We start from the raw sequence: 13,377 nt of genomic DNA, 5'->3' as shown, positions 1-13,377 counted from the left end.
GGGGCAAGTCTTTACTTAAGGGACAGTCTTGTCTCACCTCCCCACTGCTTGTCTCTGTTCCCAGAGGGCAAGACCGAGCCATCCTTGTCTCTGCATCCTCTCCCAGCGCCTAGACTAGTGCCTGGTTCAAAGTAGTAGGTGCTTAAGAAACGTTTGCTCAGTTAATTAACTAAGACAAGCTAAGAAGGAATGAAGCCATTTTTGCCTCACTGACTTTCCAGCTGATATTCTTGAGACCAGCCCAGTGCTGCAGCCTCCCTAGGGCCCCTGCTGCCCGCTCAGCCTCCCCAGGTGCCACATGCCCCTCTTCCAGGGCTGGCTCTGAGCTCCCCGACCACCTCCTGCTGTCTGGCTCAGGGCATCTTCTGTGGAGACCCAGTGCACTCTCAGCCCAGCCTCTTGGGAGGGGGCCTGGCTGGGAAGGAGGAAGAACTGTAGCTGGAGAGAGCACCTGCTTTGACAGACATGGGATGAAATGCCCACCCACCCTCTCCACACCATGACTTTCCTGGACCAACCTTAAGAAGAACAGTTCAAGTCTACTCCAATGAGCTATGGACGCCGAGCCCTGAGCCCAGTCCAGAGGCCCTGGAGGCCACTGAGATGTGGAAGAATGACAGCAGGCCTCGGCCTAGGAAGGCCTGGCTCTGCCACGTACCTGTGTGGCCTCGTCCAAGTCACCCAGCCACTCAGCTCAGCCTCCTCAACTGGAAAACCAGGGCGCCTGCCTTCCAGAATGCGCATCCAATCAACTAACACTGGCTAGGCTGTACAAGGCAACAGGCTTGAGTCTGAACCCTGACTCAACCACTCCCTCACTGTATGGTCTTGAATGAGTCACAGAAACTTTCTGTGCCTCAATTCTCTCATCTGTAAAATGGAGATAAAACCTATCTCATAACGTTTTTGTGACCATTAAATGAAATCATGTGTGTGCAGCACTTAATACAGCGCCTGGCACACAAATGCTCAGTGAAGATGAGCTTTATGATTTACCAGTATTATTACCACGTTACTGCCGCCACTGCCAGCGCCACCACCACTCCCGTTAATATTAGCTGCTGTGTGCAAGGCACTGAATTACTGAGAAGTACAAGACACGATCCCTGTCCTCAGAGTCCAGAGGGAGACTGAAAGGACAAAATAAGATGAGAGGGAAGAGGAGAAGAGAAGGAAGAAGGAAGGAAGAAGCAGCTAGAGAAGCCAAGACTCAAGGCCCCCAGAGACCCGTCTCCAGGGCTGGATGGGGGTGGGGTTGGGCCCCCTGAGGGCTCAACAGACAGTGCGGAGAAGCTGGGGACCAACAAGTCTTCCTGAATGCCCTGGCCGGTCTTGGCCCTGGGAGACCCAGGCAGGGACATGCAGCCATCTCCTCCCTCACTCCATGTGGCCTCGTGTGCTGGGAGGCTATCTGGGGGCAGGGTGGGGGCACACAATTTTGTGTCTCCAAAGAGTCGACTCTGGCGGCCCCTCTCCTTCAACTAGGGGGATGTTGCCTAGAGCAGTGCTGACCAGGCCAGCCCAGCTCCGGCCCTCCCCACCAGGACAGCCCAAGGCTTATCACCGTATCTACAGTATCTGCTCAGTGCCAACTGGACAGCTCTGCAAAGACACGTGGGCCCCAGGAACTGTGGGTCTAATGTGCACCCAAAGGCTCAGTGCCATTGCTCTGGGGACCCAGTGGTCCCACTGAAACCACTGCTTTCTCCACTGTGTGGGGGAGGGAACATGGCCCCCCTGAAGGCCCAGAATCTTAAAATATCTCCTCTAGCCTCTTCATTTCCCAGAGGAGGGACTCCAGGCCCAGAGAAGGGGAGGGTCTTGCCTGTGATCACATAGTAACCCCAGGTCTTCTGACTTCTATCCCTGTGGAAGAGTCCTGGGGCAGCCAAGTACAATGGAAAGAGAACTGACTTTGAATTTCAAGTTTGGTTCCAGTATTTATTGCCTGAGATGAAATACTTTATCTCTGTCAGCCTCAGTTTCCACATCTGTAAAACAGGAATAATAATAATAACACCTTCTCTACAGGATTGCTGTGCGAGCTCAAACAATAGAACGTATAGAAATTGCTTGGTAAATAACACAGGCTGGGACAAGTGAAACACAGGAATTGTTATTATTCTAGAACTTAGAGCACTGCAAATATTAAGGACTCAAAAATGTCTGCTGGTGTAATGGATGAATGTTTGAGGCATGGTGAGTGATGACAGGGACCTCCAGGAGCACTGATTTGTTTAGGTGGGTTGGATCAGGGAAGGCTTCACAGAGGGGGTGACTTTTGAGATGACCTTTGGTGGAGGAGTAGAAGCCCATCGGGAATGAAAAGGAGCATGAGAGTGTCCAGAAATGTGGAAATGCAGCCGTGACCTTCCAAAGAGCTGTGGATCCCAATTCCACATGCAAGCTTGGGCTCCAGACTCTGCTCAAAACTTACTCCTCCCCTCCTGGCCTGTGCATGCTACCTGGAACAGGAGGAGCTAGCAATTTATTAAATCCTAAAACATACCTTTTCAGAGAAGAAATAACCTTCTAATCTAACCTTCCCATTTGAAAGGTAAGAAAACTGAGGCTCAGGGAGCTGACATTCCTTAACAAAGGCCCTACAGCAGGCTCAGCAAACTAGGCTCCATGGGCTGAATTTGGCCTACCACCTGTTTTTATAAATAAAGTTTTATTGGTACACAGTCATGCCCATTCATTTACCTACTGTCTATGGCTGCTTCCTTGATACAATGGCAGAGCTGAGTAGTTGCAAGAGACCATATGGACTGTGAAAGCTCCACCATGTACTATCTGACCCTTTGCAGAAAAAAAGTTTGCCAACTCCTGTCCTATAGCAGGGTATTGGCAGAGTTGCACGGGGAGCCAGGCCTCTGACTCCTGGTTGGGTGTTCTTTAACTGTATGTACACTTGTCCCTCTGGGTCCCCCCGCCTGACCCCCCAACACTGCCTGCAGGGTGAGATTTCAGGCAGCCAAACTCTGGGCAGGCTGAACTCTGGGACACATGGTGCAGCCAACAGGGAACACCTGGGCTGACCACTGTTGCCCCATGACCCAAGAGTGCTTCTTGCTGGGAGCAGTTCAGCCCCTTTTGGGGGAGTCTGACAGGGAGGTGCCAACACACGCCTGCTTCTCCTCCATGGACAAAACAGAATGAGCCACAGAGTGTAAGTGTAGGACTCAGGCCAGCCAGATGCCAGAGTTACAGACACAGCCTTTCAAGAAGCACACGAGGAAGGAGTGGCATCTCCAGCCACCTGCTGAGATGGCCAAGTCCACTCTAACTTGTGCTGTAGAATTCCTTTCCCAATGCCAGGCTGTCCCTGGTGGATTCTTTAATTAAAACCCCACCACATCTAATCCGTTAGAAGTTCTGAGCTCACACATGCCTTGTCCAGCTAGTCATAAGAACGAGACAGGTCACGGGCCTGGGCCATGGCTACGTGGTGCCATGCCTGGCCTAGTACAGACCCTACAGGCCTCGGGTTGGTGCCCTTCCCAGGACACCTGGAGTTGCTGCCCTGTTGTGTGAGACTGCCTGCTCTGGGCCTCATGCTTGTCCATCCCTCAGGCTCATCTTTGATGCCTCCGTTCCTTAATTCACTCATGCAACAGAGATTTATTAAATGCCAGCTTCACGCCAAGCACTCTTCTAGGTGTGGGGAATGTCGTTGTAACAAAGGAGACAAAAATCCGCTCCTGCCCTCATGGAGCTTACAGTGTCAACTCACAAATGCAGGAGCCTCTCCCACACTGGGCATCTCCTCTGTCTTCCGCCCCCTCATCCTTTCTCCTCTCTTCCTCCTCTCCCCTCTCTCCTCCTGAAGCCAATTTATGCCTGAGCGCTTGACAGTGGGACCATGCAGAGGCCTCCTAATGAATCCTCCTGCCTGCCATCTCCCACTGCCCTCTGCACGCTCAGGGATGCCAGGAAAACCCCTCATGATGCCCCTTTGGCAGGTCCCTCCCCTGCTCAGGAGCCGTCAGTGGCTCCTCATTGCCTTCAAGTTAAGACGTGAGTTCTTTCACTTCCCCCTCAAAGCTCGTTACCTTTCAGCTCTCACCCACCTTCCAACCTTCACCACACGAGGGAACTTTCTGCTCCAAGAAACTCAGAATTTTTGTGGTTGTTAGGTTTATGATGTTCATCGCTTTCTACTTACAAAAGTAATAGATTTTTGTAGGAAATATATTCAAAGATAATGATTCAAAGATAAACTCTCTGAGCTTTTTAGTTTATTTCCTCCAAGCTTCTCTTTCTATGTGCATGTGTGTATATAGATACATTTTTTATATTTATGTGCTTAGTGTGGGATCCCATTATACATAAAGCGTTGTATCCTAACATTTTTATTTAACATTCTTTAGTGGTTTTCTATATAATTAAGAGACTCCTCAAGGACAGCACTTTAATGGCTGCACAATATTCCACCACATAAATATACCTTAATATGTTTAACCAAACCCTATTGGTGAGCATTTGGACTGTTTACAATTTTTCACAATGAAAATGTTGCTATAAACATCCATGTTCATAAATCTTTGTTCCGATCTCTGGTTATTTTCCCGGCAGAGATTCCTAGAAGCGGCACTGCAGGGTCACGGGGCAGATGCACTTCTAAGGGTTTTGATGCATATCATGAAGCTGCCTCCCTGAGAGAGTCTGTCGGTCACCCCTGCCCCCCATTTGTGGCAATGCCCACCGACCTCAGACAGGTCTATTTCCTCTGCCGCTAACACGCCACGTGTCTTCCTAGCATCGTGTCTTCACTTCAGCAGCTCCCCTCTGTCAGAATCTTGTGTTTCCCATCCATCCTTCAGAGCTCAGGGCAAAGGCCACCTCCTCCATGAAGCCCATCCTGATACCCCAACTGAAATTCTCCACCTCTATCTAGGCCTCCTGCAGCCCCTGTCTTAAGTTCTTCCTGAAACATTTCCTATTATTGCCACACATTTTAATAATTTGTCTAATAATAACCTCTTCTTTGTACGGGACATTGAAGTTTTCAAAGTGCTTCCTCTGAGATGTTTCATCTGATTCATTTTCAGATGGAAAGTGTATTGAGGTCAAAGACTGTGGCTTGGTCATCTAGGTCTGCTTACCTTTGCTCCATCACCCACCTCAAGCTAGTCCTCAATTTGATGGAAGTTCAGGACAAACTTCACTATCCCGTGGCCTACAGAACAGACTTTAGGATGCTACCCTCCACAGTGAGGACAGAACTAGGACAGAGGGCCCTGGATTCCAGTCCTGGCTCTGTCACTGACTAACTATGACCTAGGGCTGGTCCCTGCCCCTCTCTGGGCCTCGGTTTACCCATCTATAAAATGAGCCAGTTGAACTACATAGTCCTCCACACTCCAGGACTGATTGCCCCTGCAGCCACTGGCCCCAGCACCCAGAGCAGCCCTGGGGTGCCCCTGAGGGCCCCTGTGCAAGGCTGGCCTCCAGGATAGGCCAGAGGGAGCTGGCCAGGGAGGCAGGCCTGGCTGCAGGCCAGGCTGTGTCTGCAAACACTGACCTTGGCTGCCGCAGGGATTTTCCATGACACCAGCACCCTCCCCCTCAGCTCCCCCTAATCCCACGTGGGCCTGGGGAGGCTGGGGGATGGGAGCGGTGGGGGCTGTCCTACACCAGAAGACCCTGAATCAGAGTAATAGGGGCACCTGTGGATGGGAGAGAGCTGAAAGGGAGAGAGGGGAGCCCAGTGGGCCTACAGGCGGAAAGTCTGGGAGGAAGCAGGGTGGGAGAGAACCTGCTGGTGAGGAGTGGGGAGAAGAGCTGAAAGAGGAGCAGGGAAGATGGCAAGAGGCCTTGGAAAGGGGCAGGGCAGAGGGAGGGGGCTGTGCTTCCCAGCTGTCCTTCCCAGGAGCTCTGGCCTGGAGAGGGACAAACTCCAGACCCTAGTTCTGCACATGGGTCCCTCCCCCAAAGCCAGGTCCGTGAGGCCCTGTGGTTTCCCAGGCCTTTCAGGCCTTGGCCAGGCCCGGGGCAGCAGGGATTCCTTCCGAGGCCCTGAAGCTGACCTCATTTTGCCGGGGCCTGGGGGCCACAGGGAGGGCAGGAGGTATGGTTTCACTGAAGGCCCTCCTGCCAAGGCTGCCTCCCCTCCCCCTGCTGGGTGTGTGAGGGGAGGTTGCTCTTGTCCGCATCCCAGGCTTCAGGGCTGTCTGGGCTGAACAGCATTTTCTGAGCAGCTGCTCCCCCAGGCCTTGTGCTGAGGACAACTTGACACTGAGGAGAACTGCTGGCCCTCCAGAAACTCAGAGCCCCGCAGAACTCCTCTGCAGATGGGAGCGCACACACATAGGGCATTTGAACGAGGCAGACGGAGAGGCCCCTCTAGCTCTGGGAAGGATCCCAGAAGGTTCTTGGAAAACTTGGTGCCTGAGCCGGATCCTAAAGGATGGAGGAGAAGGCCTGCGCTCTCCTCCCATCTCCACCAAGCTGGCAGCCTCCTCCCGCCCTCTCAAGGGCCTGGGCATGCACTGCCAGCTTCCTTCCACCTCATCTCCCTTAACACACCAATTAGGCTCCTGTGGAGCCTCCGGTCCCACTTCCTGGCTCCACACTGCTGCCATCTCCAGACCAAAGGGGCAGTTCCCCGTCTGTACCTCAGGCCCCTGAGGAGGCAGAGTCCTGGTTGGGCCCTTCTGCAGTGACCCTCAGCTCAGGCCCAACTAACCTCTGCAGGCCTAGCGAGAAAGCCTGATCCCGCTCTGGGGGTGCTGTGTCTCACAGCCAGTCCTCTGGAGCTGCCTCTGTCTCCCTGGAGCCCTCACTCCTCTCTGGCTGCCCCATCAGGCCCAGGCGGCACCCAAGGTCAGGCCCCCTCCCCACGTCCAGCTTCCCATCAGTCTAGCTCGCCCAGAGTTCACAGCCCTCCCGCCTCAGGCCACAGGTCACTAATCCAGCTTCCCTCAGGGCAAACATCAGCCTCGCCAGTGCTGTATTTACATTAGATAAGTGGGTCTGCAGGGAACCAGGGAAACAGGTTGCAGCCAGGCATTGCCAAGGGTCACGTGTTTCTAATCTACAGAAGGGCTGGGCCACCCAAAGATGGGACATCAGAGGATCTCAAAGTCAGAGACCTGGAAGAAAGGCCTTAGAGTTCTTGATGCTAAGAGGAGCATTTTCCAAACCGATCCAAGGAACTCTTGTCCAGCAACGTGAGAAAAGTGTTTGAAGGTGAGCTACGTGGGAGGAGCTAGCACATCCTCCCAACTTTGACTGCCCTTCCGCACAAACACGTGTGTGGCTCTGACAAAGCCTACACTTAAATCAAATGACAACAGACCCTGTTAAATTCAGCATTCCTCCAATTTAATTTAACCGAACAACTCTTTTCTCACCCAAAAGTTATTAACAGTCCATGGAACTGGTATTCCAGGAAATTAACTTTGGGATATACTGATCATAGAATGTTGATGCTAAAAGGAACTTTAAAGACCGTCTAATCTTGATGTTCCTCAAAATATTCATAGTAATAATGAATATTTATTGATCCCAATGTCCTAGTATTTTATCTAACTCACCAAGTCCACAGTAACTCTATGAGGTAAGTACATCATTTTCCCCATTTTACGGATGAGGAAACAGAGGCACTTAGAAGATTAAGTGACTTGGCCAGAGTTGAAAGCTGTTTGGCGCCAGAGGCTGTGCTCTCATCTATGCCACTACACTGCAGAGATCACCTGCAGAAAATAGAAATATCTGTTTTCAGTTTTTCAAAAGCATAACAATAACTTAATTCAGTCTCATAGGATCAGAAGTTCTGATTGGCAGATGTGTTCTTAATTAATTTTGAAGGGACAATGATTACTTGCTGCTTTCACGGTGATCTATTCGGTGCCTGTTCTGTGCAGTAGCTACACTGCACTGATCAACACACTGTACTTCATGAATAACATCTTTCAGATTCAAACTCTGTGAATGGGTGAGCGGACAGAAAAAAATAATACAAGGCATCCATAGCAGGGAAAAATGGTGGGAACCTTTGATCTCGTCCTATCCTCCCGCGCCGCAGATGAGGAAAATTGAGGCCCAGAGAGGGACAAGGACTTGCCCAAGACACAAAGCTGGTTATGGTCAGGGCCAGGTCAGACCCCCAGATCTCCTGCACCCTACACTCATGCTCTTTCCCCCACCCTAGGCTGTGGCCAGTGTTCTGGTTTTGCAGCCAGCTAGGCCAGGGGTAGGAGGTCAGGCTGGGGCTGGCTTGCATGTGAGGTCAGCGGGCAGCAGGCAGCTGAGCCCAGTCCAGCCAAGGCCACTACCAAGGGCTCAGCTTGGTTAGCTGTGCTTTGACTAGATGGAAATAGGCCACAGGGAAAGAAAGTCCAGTAAGAGGGAGGGCCAGACCCCCAACCCTCTGCATCTCCCCAGAGACAGAGCTTCAGCCAGTTTCTAAGCTCCTTGGTGATGCTAAGACGAAAACAGAAGAACTGAGGCTGGGGGTTCCCGTCCCGCCTCTCATTGTCCCTGCTGCTCCAAAATATTCATAATTAGTATTTATATCCAGCCACATAATCAATTTTTATGTCTGGCCACCTGGCTTCCTCAGGTGAATTCTGTGCCTCCAGCCAGGCTCCAAGGCCATCTCTTAGCTGAGTTGCTCACACATAGGGGCTGCTGAATGAAGAGGTCAACCTTGGTCATACTGAGCCAGAGGGCAGAGGACAGAACACCGAGTTTGGAACTGAGTATCCTGGGTTATAGTCCTGGCTCTGCCATTCACTAGCTGTGTGACCTTGAGCAGGTCACTTTGCCTCTCGGGGCCTCCATTTCCTCATCTGGGCCATGTGATCGCTAAAGGCTTTTCTGGCTCTGAGTACCTTTAAGTCTATGGTGGCAGATTCAGGAAGGGTGGCTGGGAGAGGAGGGGGCGGGGACAGCCCCAGTCAGTGCTCTGAGAGGAAGTGGCTAGAATCTCACGGTTGGGGCATGAGTTCTGGCTGGTCAGTCCATCAGGCACTGTGAGGGAGGGTCCTCAGAGAATCAGCTCTGGAGCGCAGCCCCTGTGCGTGTCGGTGACACACAAGGACAGATGGAATCCCTCACCCAGAGACTCGCCCCTCTGTCCCTCGTAAACCCAAGCCTGATGTGGGTAAGGACCAGGCCGGCGGCGGGCCTGCTGGCAGGCAGACAGGCCTTGCCAAACTCCCAGTTACTTCCCAGAAGTTCCAGGGCCTCTTGGGAGTGGCTCCACCCCGGCTGGCGCCCCTCCAAGCTGGGCACCCACGTCAGCAGGTCCTCGCAGTTCCCTTGCCCTTTCACCCAGTGACAATAGAACAGGCGAAGGGGCGGGGGCACGCTGACCCTGGGCCGGATCCTTGGAGAGGCATCTGATTCCCTGGGCGTCGCACTCCTGTTGCCACTTCTGTCATGGCCAGCTCAGGACAGTGCCCGAGGATGAGTCTTCAAGTAGAACCCTCTCTTTTTGGGGCCTCAGTTTCCCATCCTGGTCACCCTTCCTGGGAGATAAATTAGCTCTGAAGCGCTGGAATGAGCGATGAATTAGGAAGTCCTGGTGGCCCTGGCCGACTCGCGAGGCCCCTCCAGCCTTCACTACTCTAACTATAATATGGACATAGCTGTAGTAATGACCTTGTAGGAAGTTTTTGAGGATTAAAGTTAAAAATGTATCTGAAAGATAAGACCATAAACCTCAGCCTGTGGTAGTCAGTGAGGGTGGGCCCTGAGAGGCATCTGACCCCAGGGGTGAGGCATGTCCCCTCCGGGCTGGACTGTGGCTGTGGTGGGGCGTGCGGCTCTGGCCTGATAAGAGCCTTCAGTTTAGCCTGGATGTGCCACTTACTTTGAAAATGGCTAAACTCAGCAGGAGGTAGGCAGGGCCAGGAGTCGTCACTTCTGGCTGGGAGATGGGGAAAGCAGGAGGGCCCTCAGGATCCGGCAGGCAGGGGCAGCAGGGGGACGGCGAGAGGGAAGCACTGGCGGCAGAAGGTGGCCAGATGCCTGCTGGGACGTGGGCTGTCTTCAGACCGGCAAGGGCCTCCCTGAAGCTGGGGGCTTTGTGGGCAGCCTGCAATGGGCAGTGAGGCTGCCAGCTGCGGGCACTGGGTTTTGCTACAGGATGGCGGACCAGGAGAAGTCACAGCCTATGAACAAGCACGGGGCGAGGTGGCTTGTGGTGGTAACTCCTGACGGCAGCTCTGGCCAGCTGCCAGGGTGGAGATTAACAGCTCTAGCTCCATCCCCCAGAGGGTAGACAAGGCCAGAGAGGGGAAGGGATTTGCCTAAGGTCACACAGCCAGCATGTGGTCAAGCTGGAGCTGGGCCCACGCTACCCAATACCTGTCCAGCCCCATCCATAGTGTCATGCCCTCCCCCCAACACCCTGTACCGGTGCTGCCCTGGGCGACAGGGAAGGACAGGATGAGAAGCAGCTCTGGCTCGGGGCCTGCCCAGCTGTCGAGGTGAGTTGTGGTCTGACTGCTGTGGCCAAGCTGGCAGGCACAATCTGTTCTCACCCTGCCGGGGCGCGGACAGGCCTGGCATGGCGGCCCAACAGCTCAGCTGTCCAGGCCCCTGGCAAAGGGGGACAGTCACCAGCTGGATGCTGTGGTGCGGGCCGGAGGAGCCCATTCTAAGGGCAAGCCCACAGCTTCATACACCCCAAGCTGCTGTCCCCAGACCTCCCTGAGCTTTAAGATTCAAATGGCCTTGGGCTGCCAGCTTTGCTGGAACTGAGCTGCTCCCCAGCCCAGGTGCTCTCTTGGAGATGTGAGGGGAACCTGGCACTTCATCGATTATTCATCATAGTGAGCCGTTATTGAGCACGTGATAGGGACCAGGCTCTAGGATAAGTGCATCGTACACGTTATCTCACTGATTTCTCTCCAAAACCCTGTGAAGCAGGTGCTACTTATTAGCCCCATTTTACAGATGTAGAAACTAAGGCTGTGAGAGATTTAAAAAAAAAAACAGATACACACCATCCATGGCAGAGTCAGGATTTGAGCTCAGATCAGATGCCAAAGCACATGGTATCCTGCCCAGCTATTCACTCATCAGACATATTGTGGGCATACCCCAGGGGCATGGCTGGTAATATAGAGAGGGAAGCTGGCAGGAACATGACCAGGTCCAGCAGCGCCCACCCCACCACCCCAAGTTAGTGTTTAGCTGTGCATAGTAGTTGGGGACCCTGGAGGACAGAGGATGGTGGTAATATTGGCCTTGGAGTTTAAAGCTGAACATTCTCAGTGCCACTCAAAGCCGAGATCACTTCCAGCTGTGGGGAATCCGGGATGGCTGCATGGAAGAAGCATTTGGTTAAGTTCTGATAAGGCTTAGAAAGGAGGAAAAATCAGAAAGACTGCCATCATTATTTTATTATAATAATCCTGTTAATAAAAGTAATAAATATCTTAACAGCTCAGTGAAGGAAGCAGGGCCAGGACCAGTAGACCTTATTTTGCAAATAAGGAAACATGCTCAGAGAGGGGGAATAATTTGCCCAAGGTCACAAAGCCACTAGCGACAGGGCCAGAACTTGTGCCTAGGACTTCTGAATTTCCATCTAGGGTCCTTTCCCCTCCAGGTCTCCAGGAAGAACTCTGGACTTAAAGCCATTTGACGGTTGGCTTAATGGGAGGATTTGCCTCCACCTGGCTCCTGGCTCCGTGAGGGCCAGGTAGGGGGTGTGGGGTATGACAGGGGTTGGGGTTGTCTGGCTGGTGATAGTAACACCTGGAAGGACACCTACGGCTCCTGCTTTGACAAGGGCAATGCCACCTCCCCATGAAGACAGACCCTACTTTGGGGCCAGGCACAGAGGATGACCCCAGGCCCCAGAGAGGGGGCTGATGAGGACCCTGGAGCACGAATTCATGCACCTGTAACTGTGTGTTGTCTTCTCCTGGGCTAGAAGGATAGAGGCCAGATTCTGCAAGGTCGGGGAGGCGGAGGGGAGAGTAGGGGGAAGGGGCAGGGTTTCTGCAAGGGCAGCCTCACAGCGTGTGCTTTCTCTCCTCTTCCCCTACTTTCCCGCAGGCTATGGCCACGCAGCTCCCAGCACGGATGGCGGCAAGGTGTTCTGCATGTTCTACGCGCTGCTGGGCATCCCGCTCACGCTCGTCATGTTCCAGAGCCTGGGCGAGCGCATCAACACCTTCGTGAAGTACCTGCTGCACCGCGCCAAGAGGGGGCTGGGCATGCGGCGCGCCGACGTGTCCATGGCCAACATGGTGCTCATCGGCTTCTTCTCGTGCATCAGCACGCTGTGCATCGGCGCCGCCGCCTTCTCCTACTACGAGCACTGGACCTTCTTCCAGGCCTACTACTACTGCTTCATCACGCTCACCACCATCGGCTTCGGCGACTACGTGGCGCTGCAGAAGGACCAGGCGCTGCAAACGCAGCCGCAGTACGTGGCCTTCAGCTTCGTCTACATCCTCACCGGCCTCACGGTCATCGGCGCCTTCCTCAACCTCGTGGTGCTGCGCTTCATGACCATGAACGCCGAGGACGAGAAGCGCGACGCCGAGCACCGCGCGCTGCTCACGCGCAACGGGCAGGCGGGCGGGGCCTGCGGCGGCGGCGGCGGGGGTGGCGCGGGCGGCAGCGCGCACACCACGGACACCGCCTCGTCCACGGTGGCGGCCGGCGGCGGCGGCGGCGGCGGCTTCCGCAACGTCTATGCCGAGGTGCTGCACTTCCAGTCCATGTGCTCGTGCCTCTGGTACAAGAGCCGCGAGAAGCTGCAGTACTCCATCCCCATGATCATCCCGCGGGACCTCTCCACGTCCGACACATGCGTCGAGCAGAGCCACTCGTCGCCGGGAGGGGGCGGCCGCTACAGCGACACGCCCTCGCACCGCTGCCTCTGCAGCGGGGCGCAGCGCTCCGCCATCAGCTCGGTGTCCACGGGCCTGCACAGCCTGTCCACCTTCCGCGGCCTCATGAAGCGCAGGAGCTCCGTATGAAGGCCCCGCGGGGCCTGGAGCACCTGGGAGCGCGGGCCGGGGGCTCCTGCGGGGAGGAGCAGCTGGGTCGGGGAGGGAGCCGCCCCAGCCGCCTTCGGCCCGTGGGGCGCCCCCCACACCCCTCACCACCCTCTCCCAACCCCCATCTCCGACTGTGCCTGCTCGCACCAGCCGGCAGGAGCCTGGGCTCTGAGGACCCCTGGAGCCCCCATCTGCGCCCTGCAAATTCCGAGAAATGTGAAACTTGGGGGGGTCGGAGGGAGGGAAGGCAGAAGCTGGGAGCCTCCCATTTCTTTGGAAATCTAAGGAGCTCCTCAGTCCTCAGAGGCCGTGCTGGTACCAGACCACCCCCCCTCCTCCATCCCGAGGGGACTTCGTGTTCCGTGTACGTTTGCATCTCTATTTATACCTCTGTCCTGCCAGG

General features: G+C 54.4%; 1 protein-coding gene across 1 annotated transcript in view; it reads left to right on the top strand.

Annotated features, from left to right (window-relative positions):
• The window catches only part of KCNK3 (potassium two pore domain channel subfamily K member 3), a 35,606-nt gene extending 22,522 nt beyond the window's left edge, over positions 1 to 13,084 (top strand). The window contains exon 2 of the mRNA XM_046662772.1: positions 12,022 to 13,084. Coding sequence (XP_046518728.1) covers positions 12,022 to 12,953 — 932 coding nt within the window. The 3' untranslated portion in view covers positions 12,954 to 13,084. The remainder of the gene's footprint in view (positions 1 to 12,021) is intronic.
• Positions 13,085 to 13,377: the final 293 nt, after the last annotated feature.

This window comes from Equus quagga, chromosome 5 (assembly GCF_021613505.1).
Source record: "Equus quagga isolate Etosha38 chromosome 5, UCLA_HA_Equagga_1.0, whole genome shotgun sequence".
Taxonomy (NCBI): domain Eukaryota; kingdom Metazoa; phylum Chordata; class Mammalia; order Perissodactyla; family Equidae; genus Equus; species Equus quagga.
This window is presented reverse-complemented; position numbering and strand designations above follow the sequence as displayed.